The sequence below is a fragment of the Gavialis gangeticus genome, unplaced genomic scaffold, assembly GCF_001723915.1.
Source record: "Gavialis gangeticus isolate Ggan-Ray unplaced genomic scaffold, GavGan_comp1, whole genome shotgun sequence".
Taxonomy (NCBI): domain Eukaryota; kingdom Metazoa; phylum Chordata; order Crocodylia; family Gavialidae; genus Gavialis; species Gavialis gangeticus.
Window position 1 is genome coordinate 9,098,877 of NW_017728964.1, and position 14,548 is coordinate 9,113,424.

The 14,548-nt window shown below is 42.0% G+C and overlaps 1 protein-coding gene across 1 annotated transcript in view; it reads right to left on the reverse strand.

The window, feature by feature from the left end:
• The window catches only part of NARF (nuclear prelamin A recognition factor), a 29,538-nt gene that overhangs the window by 14,172 nt on the left and 818 nt on the right, over window positions 1-14,548 (reverse strand). The window contains exons 2-5 of the mRNA XM_019502617.1: window positions 13,547-13,621; window positions 11,174-11,317; window positions 9,473-9,605; window positions 5,528-5,662 (exon numbers count right to left, since the gene is read on the reverse strand). Coding sequence (XP_019358162.1) covers window positions 5,528-5,662; window positions 9,473-9,605; window positions 11,174-11,317; window positions 13,547-13,621 — 487 coding nt within the window. The remainder of the gene's footprint in view (window positions 1-5,527; window positions 5,663-9,472; window positions 9,606-11,173; window positions 11,318-13,546; window positions 13,622-14,548) is intronic.

Sequence of the window (14,548 nt, forward strand, 5' to 3'; positions counted from 1 at the left end):
GGGGAGGAAAAAAAGATAGCAATAAAAAGGGAGGACTTAGAATAGGAAGAAGAATCCCAGCAGGATAGGGGTGGTAGCTCCTAGTCAGTTTTCTTATAGTATTGACACAGACTGCTGCCTAAAATGGCTTTGATGAATCCCCACCCCCATTATTTAATCTACATATAGAACTACTGTGAAATGAATTACTTATTAAATCCCTTCTAATGCACAAAGAGAACCTCTGCTGGGGATTCAGTTAATAATTAATGTAAACCAACATGCTAGGCATCAGACAGTCAGATGTGGGCAGCATTAGTAAGCAATGATCTATAAGCTGGATGTCCAGCTATAACCATTTTTTTACATTTCAGTGTTCAAACGCACTTTCCCTTCTTCAGAAGCAAGTCAAATGGAACACCATCTAACTACATTTCAGACAGCAAGCTTGGCAAGAGTCAGGCTCTTGCTGCTGGTATGTATGAACAAACCTCAAATGCACTTACTCTGCCTCTCTAAAGAAAGAGAAAACTAACAACACATACACCCTCTTGATGCATTGACTTAGAGGCCTCTATTATCACAGTATGAGACCCTCAGTGTTTACTGTATTTATTCTCATGACACTACACCTTCAGGGCTCAAGGCAGTAAGTACTCCTCTCTATTTTGCAGAGGAATTGAGATGGAGACATGAGGCAACATTTTCAAAAAAACAACAAACAAAAAACCCACACAGGAATATGTATTGAACCCTGGATTCTCATCTTCTATGACAGTGCACAAAATTGGACCATTAAAACACTGCAGAATTACTAGGCCCAGGGTCATTATCTTAGCACCACAGGCAACACATTTCATGACAGACAAGCCCTTCATTTCTAAACAGAACAGAGTGCACAAGAGATAAAAATTGCTACAGAGTACATACAACTGCAAAGTGTTCAGCTTTTAAAAGTGGGCAAGTTTAAAATTTGGGGACAACAAGGAAACACTACTGTAAATTAAGACTATTGATGCAGGAACATCAAATGAAGAGATGCTTGGGCAAACAATGGGAGATAAGAATTGTAATCATGATGGTACTTGGACTGTTTGCCCTATGTGTATGCCAAGGAAGGGAATGTAATGCATGGGGGCCTTTTATAGGTGGAAGACTTGAAGGGGTGCGTACATTAGAGGAGAATTAGCCATCACCCTCCTTGTTTCCAATTCTGGTTAGAGCAAAGAAAGATAGTAACATTAACAGGGCTCATCTGAGATCTTAGTGGGCAGGTGTCTGCTCCATTAACTTGCATGCACTTGAGTAAATTCATCTCTGCCCCCTGAAAAGCCGAGGACCAAATTATTTATTTGCACAGCACATGGACACTTACTGCCAAATGCATAAAGTGGCAGCTTGTGCTGTGTTTTCCTAACATTATACCTCATTTCAACCAGTACATTAGGTTTTCTTTTTTGCCTTAAGTAAAGTCATATCAAGAAAGTATGGAAAATGTCTTTTTTGACACTTGGAATAGACAATAGATTACTAGCACTACAGTGAAGTAGTTCAGTAAGTAATATAAGAGTGCCATACAGATGGCACATTAAAAAGGAAAAAAACTTTCATTTTAGGTAAGAAATCTTTCTGTCTGTTGATACTTCAAAGGAGTTCTCAGAAGCGCCTATCCTTAAAGATGAGGTATGATTTTCATTGCTCATTGCAATGCTGTGCCTAGAAAGCTGGTTTTCAGAATCTAAATATGGCGACTATTATAGTCACACAATCCCCAGTAGTATTTCATTAAATTCCAAGAGGCTGGTGCCAGCAAGAGAGGCCCCAGTTGTTTCATGTGCTGTTCTACCATTGCAAAGAGAGAAATGCAAGGCCATTAGTTCCAGCTTCGCTGTGAGCTTTAGTCACTGTTTAGTTATACAAGTAGCCTTCATGAATGAGCCACACAAGGCTTTATCTGTATTTCCCAGATGCAGAAACAGTTTCTGCATACTTATCAATAGGGCCAAGTTCCAGAGCCAGTTACAGGAAATCCAAGATGCTGACCAATTCTTACTGGGCTGCCTATACATGAAGACAGATGTGCACTCATTTCTTTATGCCAATTCTAGGTCATATTCTGGTTTCTATTAGCTTCAAAGCACAATTCAGTCATAGAATCAATGGAGTCAGAAGGGACCTAGACAGATCAAGTCCGACCCCCCACCACGGGCAGGAAGGAGCACTGGGGGTGGGAGGGGTCATAAGACCACAGCCAGGTGCCTATCCAGTCTCCTCTTGAAGATTTCCAGGGAAGGTGAGAGCACCACCTCTCTGGGAAGCCTATTTCAGGCTCTGGCCACCCTTACCATGAAGTAGTTCTTCCTAATATCTAACCTAAACCTCAGCTTGTGGCCATTGTTCCTGGTGACTCCAAGGGGGGCCCTGGTGAACAGACTTTCCCCAAGTCCCTGCTGGTGGCCCCTGGTAAGGCTGTAGGCAGCCACAAGATCCCCCCCTCAGTCTCCTCTTGCGGAGACTGAAGAGATTCAGGTCCCTCAGCCTCTCCTCATAGGGCTGGCCACAGAGGCCCTCAACCATGCGAGTGGCCCTCCTCTGGACCCTCTCCAGCTCCTCCACGTCCCTCCTGAAGTGCAGTCAGATTTAAAAAACAAACCAACCAAGAATTAGTGTATTGGTGCTTCCAGACAGTTCACAGAATGCATATTATTTTCAATATTATCTGTTGTATATAAAGTAGTCCAAAATGTGCACAATGGGTGCCTACACTGCTTCCAACTACAGAGAAAATCCCAACATACATTTATTGCTATTGTAGCTCCACATTCACTGGGGTAGCAACAAGGATGGATAAGGTTGGCTAGGTCACTACTGTCTGAATGGGCCTGAGCATTTTGCCTACTGCATTGCCCATTCTAGTCTCCTTCAGTAAGGATCAGCCAAGTGTGAGAGCTGTTTCAGACTAGCCAAGTGTTTCATGCCATTCAGGGATCAAACTGGCCATTTAAGAAACAAAATTAGTAATGTCTGAAAGCAATTTAATCTTTGTGTGCACACCCGATAACTGCATCTTCGTGCCCTGAACAGGGGGAGGGGACAGGACCATAAAAAAAAAAAAAAAAAAAAAAAAAAAACAGGGTGGGGGATGGAAGAGAGATCCCTAGCTCCAAGAAGTTAGCAAAGGAAGAAAAAAAAAGAAAAAAAAGTTACAACATTTAGCATCCATGGGGTCTGGTACTGAATACTGCATGCTTTTGAGCAAAGTAGATCATTAGTGCAAAGTCACAGGTTGCTATAATCAGCTTAGTATCAGTGTTCTTAAGGGCATACTTTTCCACAGACTGAACTTATGCTCCAAAAGAAAAAAAAAGAGAAGCTGTTTTTGTTTTGTTTTTGTTTTTTTTAAATAGCTCTGTAAATACAAGTTCACTGCAAACCGAGCTATAGTAGTTGTGTGAATACACCCAGAAAAACAATTTCTGGGTCAGTTTATGCCAAAGGTTCATAGGAAGAAAAAAAAATAAAGTAGCAAAATGCATGCTCTACGTATTCAGGGGGCAGCTGATTCTGAGGTCTCCCTTCTTTCCACTGTGAATAGCAATAAGACTTAGCACTTCTGTGGTGGATACATCCACCACAGTACTTTGGCACCAGTTTTCTAGTAGAGCTGCAGAAAATGCTAGTACCACGGAGTCCCAAGAATCAAAAGCAGGTGTTACCTCACGAACAGGTACCAAATTTTGTGGCATAGACAAAACCATGAAGTTCCCCAATCAATTAGCTGTTTCATAACATCCCTGCAAGGTGGGTGCATTGTTTATACCTGTTATTTGTAGATTGGGAAAAAAGAAGTTTCCCATGGATCAGTTTTAATGTAAAAAAGTCTCATTCATGTTTCACTAGGAGGGGAAAAAAAAAAAAAAACCGCAACAAAAAACCCCACCCCCCCCAAGATTTTCCTGTGAGTCTACTGTACAATTAGAGCACCAGATCCTGCTTCTGAGGAAGCCAATGGCAGGTGGATCAGATTCCAAATCATTCCTTTTAAACTCTGCGAAACAAGATGGACCTGAGCGTTTAAGGTTTTGTTTTAGTTTAACCTTTGCAAGCTGTAGGCAAACACCCCATACAGGATGTTGGCTTATGAATGTAGAAGGCAACTGCAACTTTCTTCATAACAGAAAAAAAAGTGAATGGACATTCTCCTCTGGATAGGTGCAACTCTGAGATGCACTCTCAGTATGTCTACTGGAGGGCAGGCAGAAGAAGCCATGTGATAAAAGATACTTTCCTTTACATGACAGAGGAGAAGTATAAATTAAGGTATCAATCTATGAAAAATGATCTGTTTAAGTATTTTACATTAGTGACAATGGCAGAGTATGGAGGGTAGCTATTTCCCTTTCCAGAGGGTAGCTGTTCTGAAAGAGCTGAAGGGTGAAGCAGAAGTACTCTTAAGCAACACAATCCATGTAATTTTTTTTTAAAATCAGACACCCAAGCACCTCAAATAGCTTCTCAAAATACTATTTTTGATGAAGATGCTATTTCTGCTCTGTTGATATGTACAATTAAGAGTGGCTGACTATGCAGGGAAACTAATTATGACTCTACAAAGTATTGTCAAGGGCAGAAAGTAAAAATTGGGGGGGGGGGGGACGACATTATCCACTGCTAACTTCTTTTACCTCTCATAACTGCAAGCATTACTTGTGGCAATAGTGGGCATAAAACATGTTCTCAGGAGATATCTAGCATCTTTTTTCTGTATCACGCAGTCAACAAGAAGAGTTTCACTTCATGGTTTCCTTTTACAAGAGAGAGTATGTAACAAGTGCTAAGATGTAATGGGAGCCATGACTTTTAGTGGAAGTACTCAACAGAACTAGGTTCTCCTTCATGGTCCCTTTCAATAAGGAAAAATTAATTCAAAGAAACAGAAGACACAGCTAACCCATCCAAGAGAAGCATGATTTAGTAGGGGGAACATTGTATTCTAGGCCCAGAGAGCCAGGAACTCTAGAGTGCCAACTATGGCTCTTGCACCCCTTTCCAGAGGTCTTGGACAAGTCATTTAAAGCTCCTCCATACTTCAGTTTTCTTATCTATAAAATGAAGTAACCAGCAGTTTACAATCCCCATATCTGCCTTCACAGGGAGTATGCTGAATCAGCAAATGCTTTATCCAATATGGTCGCACCCTCTTCTGGCCTGTACAGTCCACTTCTGTGGCTGGGCTGGCTCCTTGGCTGATGGGGGCTTGGTAGTACCAGACCTCTGCCCTTCAGATGCATTTCTACCATCACAGCTTAAATACGAGCCAGGGCCAGATTCAAAACTCTTTATGAACATAGTGCTGGAAGATGAACAGCTCTATTGGTACTGGGGACTCATGTCAAACATAGGAGGATCATTCTAAAGTTTTGAAAACATGCAAACACAATGCCTAACATTTTACAAGCTATAAAGAGGTACCCAACTGGAATTGCACCACTTTCACAGCAGTCTACATAAGGTTACTCTGGGCTGCACTCAGGGACTGATTTCTCACCAGGGCAAGCAGAGGCAAACATTGGTAAGGCATGCTCCTCCTGGTTCCGTTGGCAATAGCGCTGCACAAATTCCTTCTGGCTCTCCAGGATGCTGAAGTCAGCAGCTATAGTGGTGTCAAATACATAATGTACCCCTTGAAACAAAACAAAGAAAAAGGAGAATAATATTCTAAGAATTAATTCATCACATCACAGACTTTCTATAGTCCAGGTTTGTCAGTGAAAGTGTACAAGACCTCCTTGCCCAGTAGATTTAGATACAGTTGTAACACTGGCAGCCTACTTTAATAGTAATGGGAAGCACATGGCTAAGCATGTATCAAATCTATTTAAAAAAACAAAACAAAACAAAACTACTGATTTGTTTAGTATTAAACTCATTTCAGGGTTAGAGGAAAACATACTTCCTTGCCTTTTGACATGTACTTAGTTAAAAACAAGCAAACAATATAAAAGTTAACTCAAAAACTGCCAGTAATCCTGATGGTTGTTTTTTTTAAAGAAAAAAAAAAGTATTCCTTTAAAACTAGGATTTTAAAGTACACTCCTACTTTTCTGTATAGATTTATATCCCTGCAGTTGGCCCACCTGCCACTGCTTCATGTGCCTACATATTTATACATGCAAGATACAGATGTACATCAAGGCATCTTTGACAAGGGAGAAGAGATTAACATCATATATCTGAACTTTAAAAAAGCCTTTGATCTGGTGTCCCATGACCTCATGGAAAAAATTGGCCAACTGCAACCTTGGCTACACTAGTCTGATGGCTGGGAAATTGGCTCTGAGGTCGGACCCAGAGAATAGAGGTTGATGGCAGCGCTCTATGACCAGTGGCATCTCCCAAGGCTCTGTCCTTGGACCGGTTCTCTTCAACATCTTTATCAACAATGCGGACATTGGTGTAAGAAGCGCACTGGCTAAGTTTGCCAATGACACTAAACTTTGGGGCACAGTGTCCACACCCGAGGACAGGCTAGTGATCTAGGCTGACTTGGATAAACTTAGTAAGTGGGCAGACACAAACCTGATAATGACCTTCAATACTCAGGAGGGGGTGGGGAGGACCTGCCGCACACTTATAGGCTCAGCAGTGCTACGCTTGCTAGCACCACTGCTGAAAGACTTGGGGGTCATGACTGACCACAAGATGAACATGGAGCCACCAATGCAAATGTTTGCTTTACCAGCTGTGACAAACCCCTGACTTGCATTCATAGATGCTTCTCAAGTAAATCTCAGGATGCCATCCTCCCACTGTACTCAGCATTGGTGAGGCCACAGCTGGAGTACTGCATCCAATTCTGGGCTCCACAATTCAAGAAGGATGTTGAGAAGCTGGAGAGAGTCCAGAGGAGAGCTACGCCTATGATCAGGAGGGCAAGAGAATAGGCCTTATGAAGACAGGCCAAGAGCCATGGGACTCTTCAGCCTGGAAAAGCACAGGCTCAGGGGGGACCTGGTGGCTGCCTATAAGTACATAAGGAGTGTGCATCAGGATCTGGGGGGAACATCTGTTCACCAGAGCACTCCAAGGAAAAGCCAGGACCAAAACAGTCAAACTCCTACAAGACTGTTTTAGGCTTGATATAAGAAGAAGAAGAAGAAGAAGAAGAAAAGTTTCTTTACTGTCTGGGCCTCCACCACCCCCAAGACCTGGAACAGGCTTCCTCCAGAAGTGGTACAGGCACCTACTCTGGACTCATTCAAAAAATGCTTGGATGCCTATCTAGCTGGGATACTATGACCCTAGCCAACTTCCTGCCCCTGGTGCAGGGGGCTGGACTTGATGATCTTCGAGGGCCCTTCCAGCCCTAATGTCTATGAAATCTTCTGGCCTACCTTGTGCTCCTATACACTTGTGTACTATTGGCTGTCACTGAGCCTAACAAAAAAGACTTTCACAAATAATGTAAAGCTATTTCAAAAGGAAAAACTGGAGATAAATCAATATTTTAAGTGTCCCTTTAAACAGAAAAGCCTCCTTCATTAAAGGAGAAATCAGTTGCACATAATGGTTATGTGAAAAAGTATTGTGGTAAAAAGCTATTTTTCCTTCCCTGCAAATATTTAAGAGCTATAGGCAGAGATAGCTTTAGTATACTATAATGTACAGAGGAAATTTTAAACTCTTATGATGATATACAAGACAAAGCAGAGTTTTAATACTAAGAAAGCTATCCTTGGAGAAGGTTATTTCAACTAGCAAGAACTAAGGCAAGGAAACAGGACTTTAAGAATCTTTGGGGGGGGGGCCCCCACACAGGGGGTCCTAAAAAAAAAAACACACCACTCAAAAAAGGTTGTGTCACAGTACAAGGGATAAAATTCCTCAAGCAAGTGTTAGTGTGAAAATCTTGCCTTCACTTTAGTCCACTGGCTTCAGTGTGGTACTACACCTCACAGCTAGGAAGCAATTCCTAGCATTATTATTCTGAATGTCTTTTCAATTAGTAAACTTCCCAGTTTCCTTCAGGTCAGTTACTCATAGCTAGGGCTTCTTTCTGCATCTACTCGATGAAAGGTTCCCAGGTTACAGTACCAAGATGGGACAATAATTCTCCCTTTATTTGATGCCATATTTCTAGAGTAAGACCTAGAAATACCACTTTAAGATAAGAAAAAACTGTTAGCAACAACTTCCCTCTCCAAACTTATGTAATTTATAACTGTTTTACCAAATGGTGCCACACTGCTTCCAGGACATTTTTCTGTGTACTACATGCATTTTTTAAAATTTGTTCCATAGCGATAATAAAACACCTCTGAAAGTCCTATAGGTGGGCTTAAGCCCAGTTACAAGTCCTCTTTCATATAAAGACAAAAATGTAATTCTGCTTACAAAAAGCCAAAAAAAACCCAGGATTTCTGCATTTGCAATTCCCTGCTTCAGAAGAGACCATTCAGTATATTAGTTCTCTACAAAAAAAAAAAAAGCGAGGGCTCTAATCCACCTCTAACAGGGAAGAGATAAATCCTCTCTCCACAGCATTTCTGCTATTTTTCTAGGTTAATTTTTCTTGAGCAGAACCATTTTAGCACTGCTTGCAGACTGTTCATCAGTTATCTGTATAGTGGAGTACAATAATACTTTCTGTTCTATAGTCTTCTTTTGAGTTGCCTATAGTTGTTCATTTGAGCCTTCTTTATCCAAAAGTAGTCTTAGGAGCTTCCAGTTCTGAAATTTAAACTTTCAAGATGTGGGGAGCAGAAGGGGTGGAAGTCTGATTTTGTACATTCAGGAAAAGAAGAATGAGCCTTTTCCTGATGGAAAAGCTACCTTAGTCCAAAAGCAGGACCAATTTGCACTACAATAAAATAAGATGGGGGAATTACAGTCTGTTTTATTACCCTTTCCAAGTTTGCTCAGAATTCATATCAACAGTCCAAACCTTGAGCACAGGATAAACATGTGCATGCATAATAAAGACAATTAAAAGAAACAAAAAATGTGAATTAGAAACAATATGACATAGAAAGATACATCAGTAGCATCTTTAAGTTTGCTGCTCACACCAGCTCTCTACCAACTTTAGTGAATTTCTACAATAGCTGTTGTAACAACGATTAGAGAACACATAATTTACATTTAATTCTAGAAGAACTGCGTAACTGCACGGCTACGCATTACAGCAGAATTCTTTGAAGGAACCAAAGAAGCAAACTCATCTAGCTCTGCAGGCACATAGTGCAGTACCCAGACTGGCTGGAGCACTGAATAAGTTAGTTATTTCCCCCTTTAGGGGAGGGGGCTGGTAAGCCAGATCTGGTCCCAACACAGGTGCATGCCATATGGGTCTGGATCAGACCCAGTGGCAGCACCAGGGCCTAGACGGTGGACACTGTGGGCTGAATCCAGCCTGCAGACCTTATGTATGGACACCCCTAATCTAGAGTAACCCCATTGCATTTTCCCACCATAATAATTAATTTGGACTTACCGAGACTTTTGAGAAAGCCACAAAGTCTCTTGGCTGCATCATTTACAGAGATATTGAATTTAGCAGCAAAATAAGGCAATGATTGAGGGCATATAGACACTGCCAAAACTTTGTGTTTTGAGACATCACATTTCTGGAAAACAAAACAAGAAGTGTCCCCAAAAATCCAACAAATGGGTGATAACAGTTTAAAAAGGTTCCTCATCATCCTCTCCTCAAAATTTCCCCATCTTTAAACAAATGAAAAACCCTTGTTAAGCAGCTATGTTTCTTTTTGCAAAATTAAATGGCTCTTCTTTCTGATTTTCTCAATGCTGAGCAGTAAGTCAGCAGAAGTTGCTGCTGTTGACCTATCCTTGCTAAGACAATGCTACCCTTGCCCCAAGGACCACACTTACAGAAATGACATACCAAGAGAAAGCCTGATACTGTCAGTTTTGCAAACAGTTGTATATGCTCTAGCTGTTAACTAGACACTTCTGCAAATGTTAGTCTTAAACACTTAACATTTGTCAAGTGTGGAGATCTGAGTCTACAGTCTAAGGATTTGATCCTACAAAATATTCAAGGGCACTGGCTTAAACTCCTATTGAAAATGTTTAAGCAGAACTGGAAACCCTTCAAGAAACCCAACTAATGCAACTCAACCCACCCCACAACTCTAAGCACAATCAAGTGACTCTGAAGAAAGACTGATGAGTAATGAACACACACACTGTCCCCATGGGGACATAATGCCCATCATGGTTTCCTCACTGGTACCACTGAAAGTTAAACAGGCATAAGCAGGAGGAGATACCATGGAAAAAAATCCTGCAGTAGAAGAATGCAGGTGACTAGGTAGAAATTAGGGATAGAAAGTAACAATGATTCTACATTATGCACAATCATAACATACTATCTGTAGAGAATCAGCAGTTCTAAGAAGGCATCTAGGAACAATTTTCTTAAAAAGACTATTCACATTTAAAATGCTTAGATACCTTCAACAGGTGAAAAAATAGCTGGAGCTTATTGGGTGATAGTACAACAGTCTGGAATGGTACTTAAAATCAGTACTGAAGACAGTACTCAAAATCTGCTGATCTTATTATAAAAGGCTGCCAGAGAACCTGGCAGAAAAAAAAAGGTCAGCTTTTATACAGTACAGAGGCAGAACTTATGACTATGCTTTTCTTTTAGAGGGGGAGGGACAAGGAAAGGGAACCCGAGCTTCTCCCCTACACCCCCCCGCCAACAAAGACATTTCAGTTAGGTTTGAAACTATTCAGGGCTTTCCCACACTCAAATCAGTTCTAATTTAAAAAGAAAACAAACCTCAGGTTCTGATAATTGATTTTGCACCTTTAAGATAGTCATGCTATAAAACTGAAGGAAAAAAAATTGTTTAAGAGCTTCAGAAGGGTATATTTAACAACAATTACAGTCATGGAGTAACAATGCTTTTTCAAGTATCTTTTTAGATGTGTAGCTACATTATCTCTCCTAAGATGTAGTTTCACGGGTATGACCTTGTCTCCACGCCAAAATGCTTTAAGTGCTATACTACTCAGGTCAACTTTAGTAGTCACTTCCTCTTCACAGGGAACCCTGATTTGTTAGATTATACTGAACATTACTTGCCTTGGGGAAAGGAATTGCTTAGTCATTCTATCAAATCCTCCCCCTCTCATAAAACACTGCATGGTTTTTGTCACTTACCTTGTTAAGGTTGAGTATGCGGAAGAGCTCTTTCTGATTCTGTTGGAAAACCCTAACTCCTTCTTCAGATGTCATACAATTGTCACAAGCTAGGCAGTCACTAAGGAATATTTTAGCATTAGCCAACTTATGGAACTCATTTTTCTGAAAATAAAAGAAAGCTTGGTGAATAACTTTGAGGATCTTTGCACCAATACATTTAAGCTGCAAAAGTGGTTCTGTTATTTGGTCTATAAACACAAAACTGCTCACTCCAGAGATACTGCCAGACTGCTTTTAAAAAGTTCTTCAAGTCAACAAGACCCATTCCAGGGAAACAATGTTATTTATTAAAAACTTTAAGTATGAGATCTATGGCAACATCACTTCTTTTATTATAATTCGAGAATTTTTAGGTGAATCTCTGCACTGATAATGAAGCCCAGTCTTCTTGCATAGAAAGAGTCTGATGTATTATAGAATCAATGAGTGGGAAGGGACCTAGACAGATCATCAAGTCCAACCCTCTGCCACAGGCAGGAAGGAGCACTGGGGCTGGCAGGGGTCATAGGCACCTGGCTGTGGTCTTATCTCCTCTTGAAGATTTCCAGGGAAGGCAAGAGCACCACCTCTCTGGGAAGCCTATTCCAGGCTCCAGCCACCCTTACCATGAAGTTCTTCCCAATATCTAACCTAAACCTATCCTCCCTCAGCTTGGGGCCATTGTTCCTAGTGACTCCAAGGGGGGGGCCTGGTGGACAGATTTTCCCCAAGTCCCTGCTGCTGGTCCCGGATAAGGTTGTAGGCAGCCACAAGACTCCCCCTCAGTCTCCTCTTGCGGAGACTGAAGAGATTCAGGTCCATCAGCCTCTCCTCATAGGGCTGGCCACAGCAGCCCCCACCATACAAGTGGCCTCCTCTGGACCCTCTCCAGCTTCCCCATGTCTTTCTTGAAGCATAGCACCCAGAACTGGACACAGTACTCCAGCTGCGGCCTGACCAGCGCTGCATAGAGGGGAAGCAAGACCTCTCTGGGCCCGTTAGTGATGCCCCTGTTGATGCAGGACAGGGTGCGGTTGGCTCTGCCTGTTGCTTCATCGCATTGGCGACTCATATTCATCCTGGAGTCGATCCTGACTCCAAGATCCCTCTCTGCCTCTGTGCTGCAGAGAGGGTCAGCCCCTAACCTATAACCATAATGCTGGTTCCCTCTCCCCAGGTGCAGCACCCTGCACTTGCCCTTGTTGAACCCCATCCTGTTCAGATCCTCCCACTTCTCTAACCTATCTAGGTCTGCCTGGATGCGGTCCCTGCTTGCTGGTGTATTCACTTTACCCCACAGCTTGGTGTCAGTGAACTTGAACAGGGTGCTCTCCACACCCTCGTCCAAGTCACTTATGAAGATGTTGAACAGCACCGGCCCAAAGACCGAGCCCTGGGGGACTCCGCTGCCCATACCCTCCCAGGTCAACATCGACCCGTCCACCACCACCCTCTGGGTGCGCCCCTGGAGCCAGTCTGCCACCCACGTGTACTTCGAATGATCCTACGTGCTTTTACCAGTGTAAAAAGGTTTTACTTAAACAAGTAGTTCAGTAGTCTTCATTTAGATTGCGCGTGCGAGTAAGGATTTGACAGTTTGGGGTTTTGTTTTGTTTTCTTTTGGGGTGGGGGGGTCCAGTCTGCTTGGCTGAGATGCTCAGCACCTTCAACTCCTCGATACACTCAGAGATAAGGGTGTTTAGACCCTTGAAGGATCAAGTCAACCTCAGAATAAAAAGAATGCTGGAAGATAGCAGACGGAGGAATACTGTTATTTTAATTATCTGGTTAAGCAGAAAGTGAAAGTCATTTTTATAATTATGAAACATTTATTTAAGGAACATTCTGTTAAAAACCTTGACCCAAATCCATTAGGAACAAGTACAAGTTTACTCAAACCTGGAACGAGTATAAAAAGTGAAGACTTACAGAATTTTGACTCTGAGAAGCTAATTTCAGTTCATCACTGCTGTCTGTTCTGTTTTTCAATTCCAATTCCTTAAGGAACCAGCAATGATGGGTTCAGGTTTTAGGAGGTACTGAGTAGCCTCATATCCCACTGAGGAGACCAAAAGTTCTGGGCATTGAGCACTCTCTCCAGGTTCTCCCCCACCAAGAAACAGGCCTATCCCTATCCCATGTCTCTTCTAGACTATTTTCTCTGGATAATTCTGACAAATGGTATTTGGGTTTATAAGAAATACACCCCCCCCCCATTAGACTAATACTATATATAATCTATTGATAGATGGCTTATCTTACTCTAAAATAAGAATTCTTTTCCAAAGGAAAAAAGGGCACAGAATACAGGACAAAAAAGGATTAATACAATGTTTTAAAAAGGAACATTACCTCTTCATCATTTGAACTTAGGGTATCAACAGATGCGTTTTGCTTGTCATCGTTTTTCTGCTTCTTACTACATTCCTAAAAGAAATCATAACATCAAGACAAACAAAACAAAACCACAACGAAAAAAAAAAAAGACAAAGCTGAAGTTAAAAAAATTGCAGGATCTAAAATTTGTATGATACTGCTTTACATGTCTTTACACACAATGAAGTACATTTTCCAGTATCCTTACTATTGTGCCAATCACAGTTGGTAAAGTCAAAGTCACCTGTTCTGCACTGATAGCTCCAAGTATAAAATACATGGAAGTGAGGAACAATGTTTGTATACAGGCAAATTCCTACAGGTACCCATACACTTAGTTCAGGTAAAACTGTGGCACTTCACTTTTTTTGAAATTGGTGCAAGTTTTGGCACATGAATAGCCTTTAAAAAGTGTGCATGTACAAACATGCTGTTTAAAAGTGTCATGTGTCAAGCCAAATTAGCCAAATTCCATAGACTGAGCAGAGCTCAGACGTCCTGGGGTTCAGATGCCGCCAAGTCTTACTTGCCCTTGGCCAAAAGACCAAAGGAGCAAGCTAGGGAAGAAATCCCCCATCTCCATAAAATAGCATGTGGCCATGATCCTCCCACTGGGAAGCTATATAGTCTCACGGGGGCGGGGGGTGCGCTGTCTGCAGTGCAAAGGCTAGATCTCCACCCTCAACTACTCAGAGTCATTTAAAAGGTCAGGAATAAAGGGATCACTATGTGAACCAGTACCATACTACCCTGCCAGGTAATAATCTGATCAGTCTTTTGGCCAAGATGAAGCATTCTTGTTATCAAGAGGACAGGGAGAGTGTCACAGCTAGCAATAGTCCTCCTGGTGGGGGCCTGGTATTGCAGTACCTCCAGGCCCACTGCCAGTTTCCTCCTAAGGGAGGAACTGTTGTCTTTTTTTGGTCTGGCTTTTAAAGACAGTTCCCATCAGGTTCCCCCCCCCCCCCCCCCCGGGGG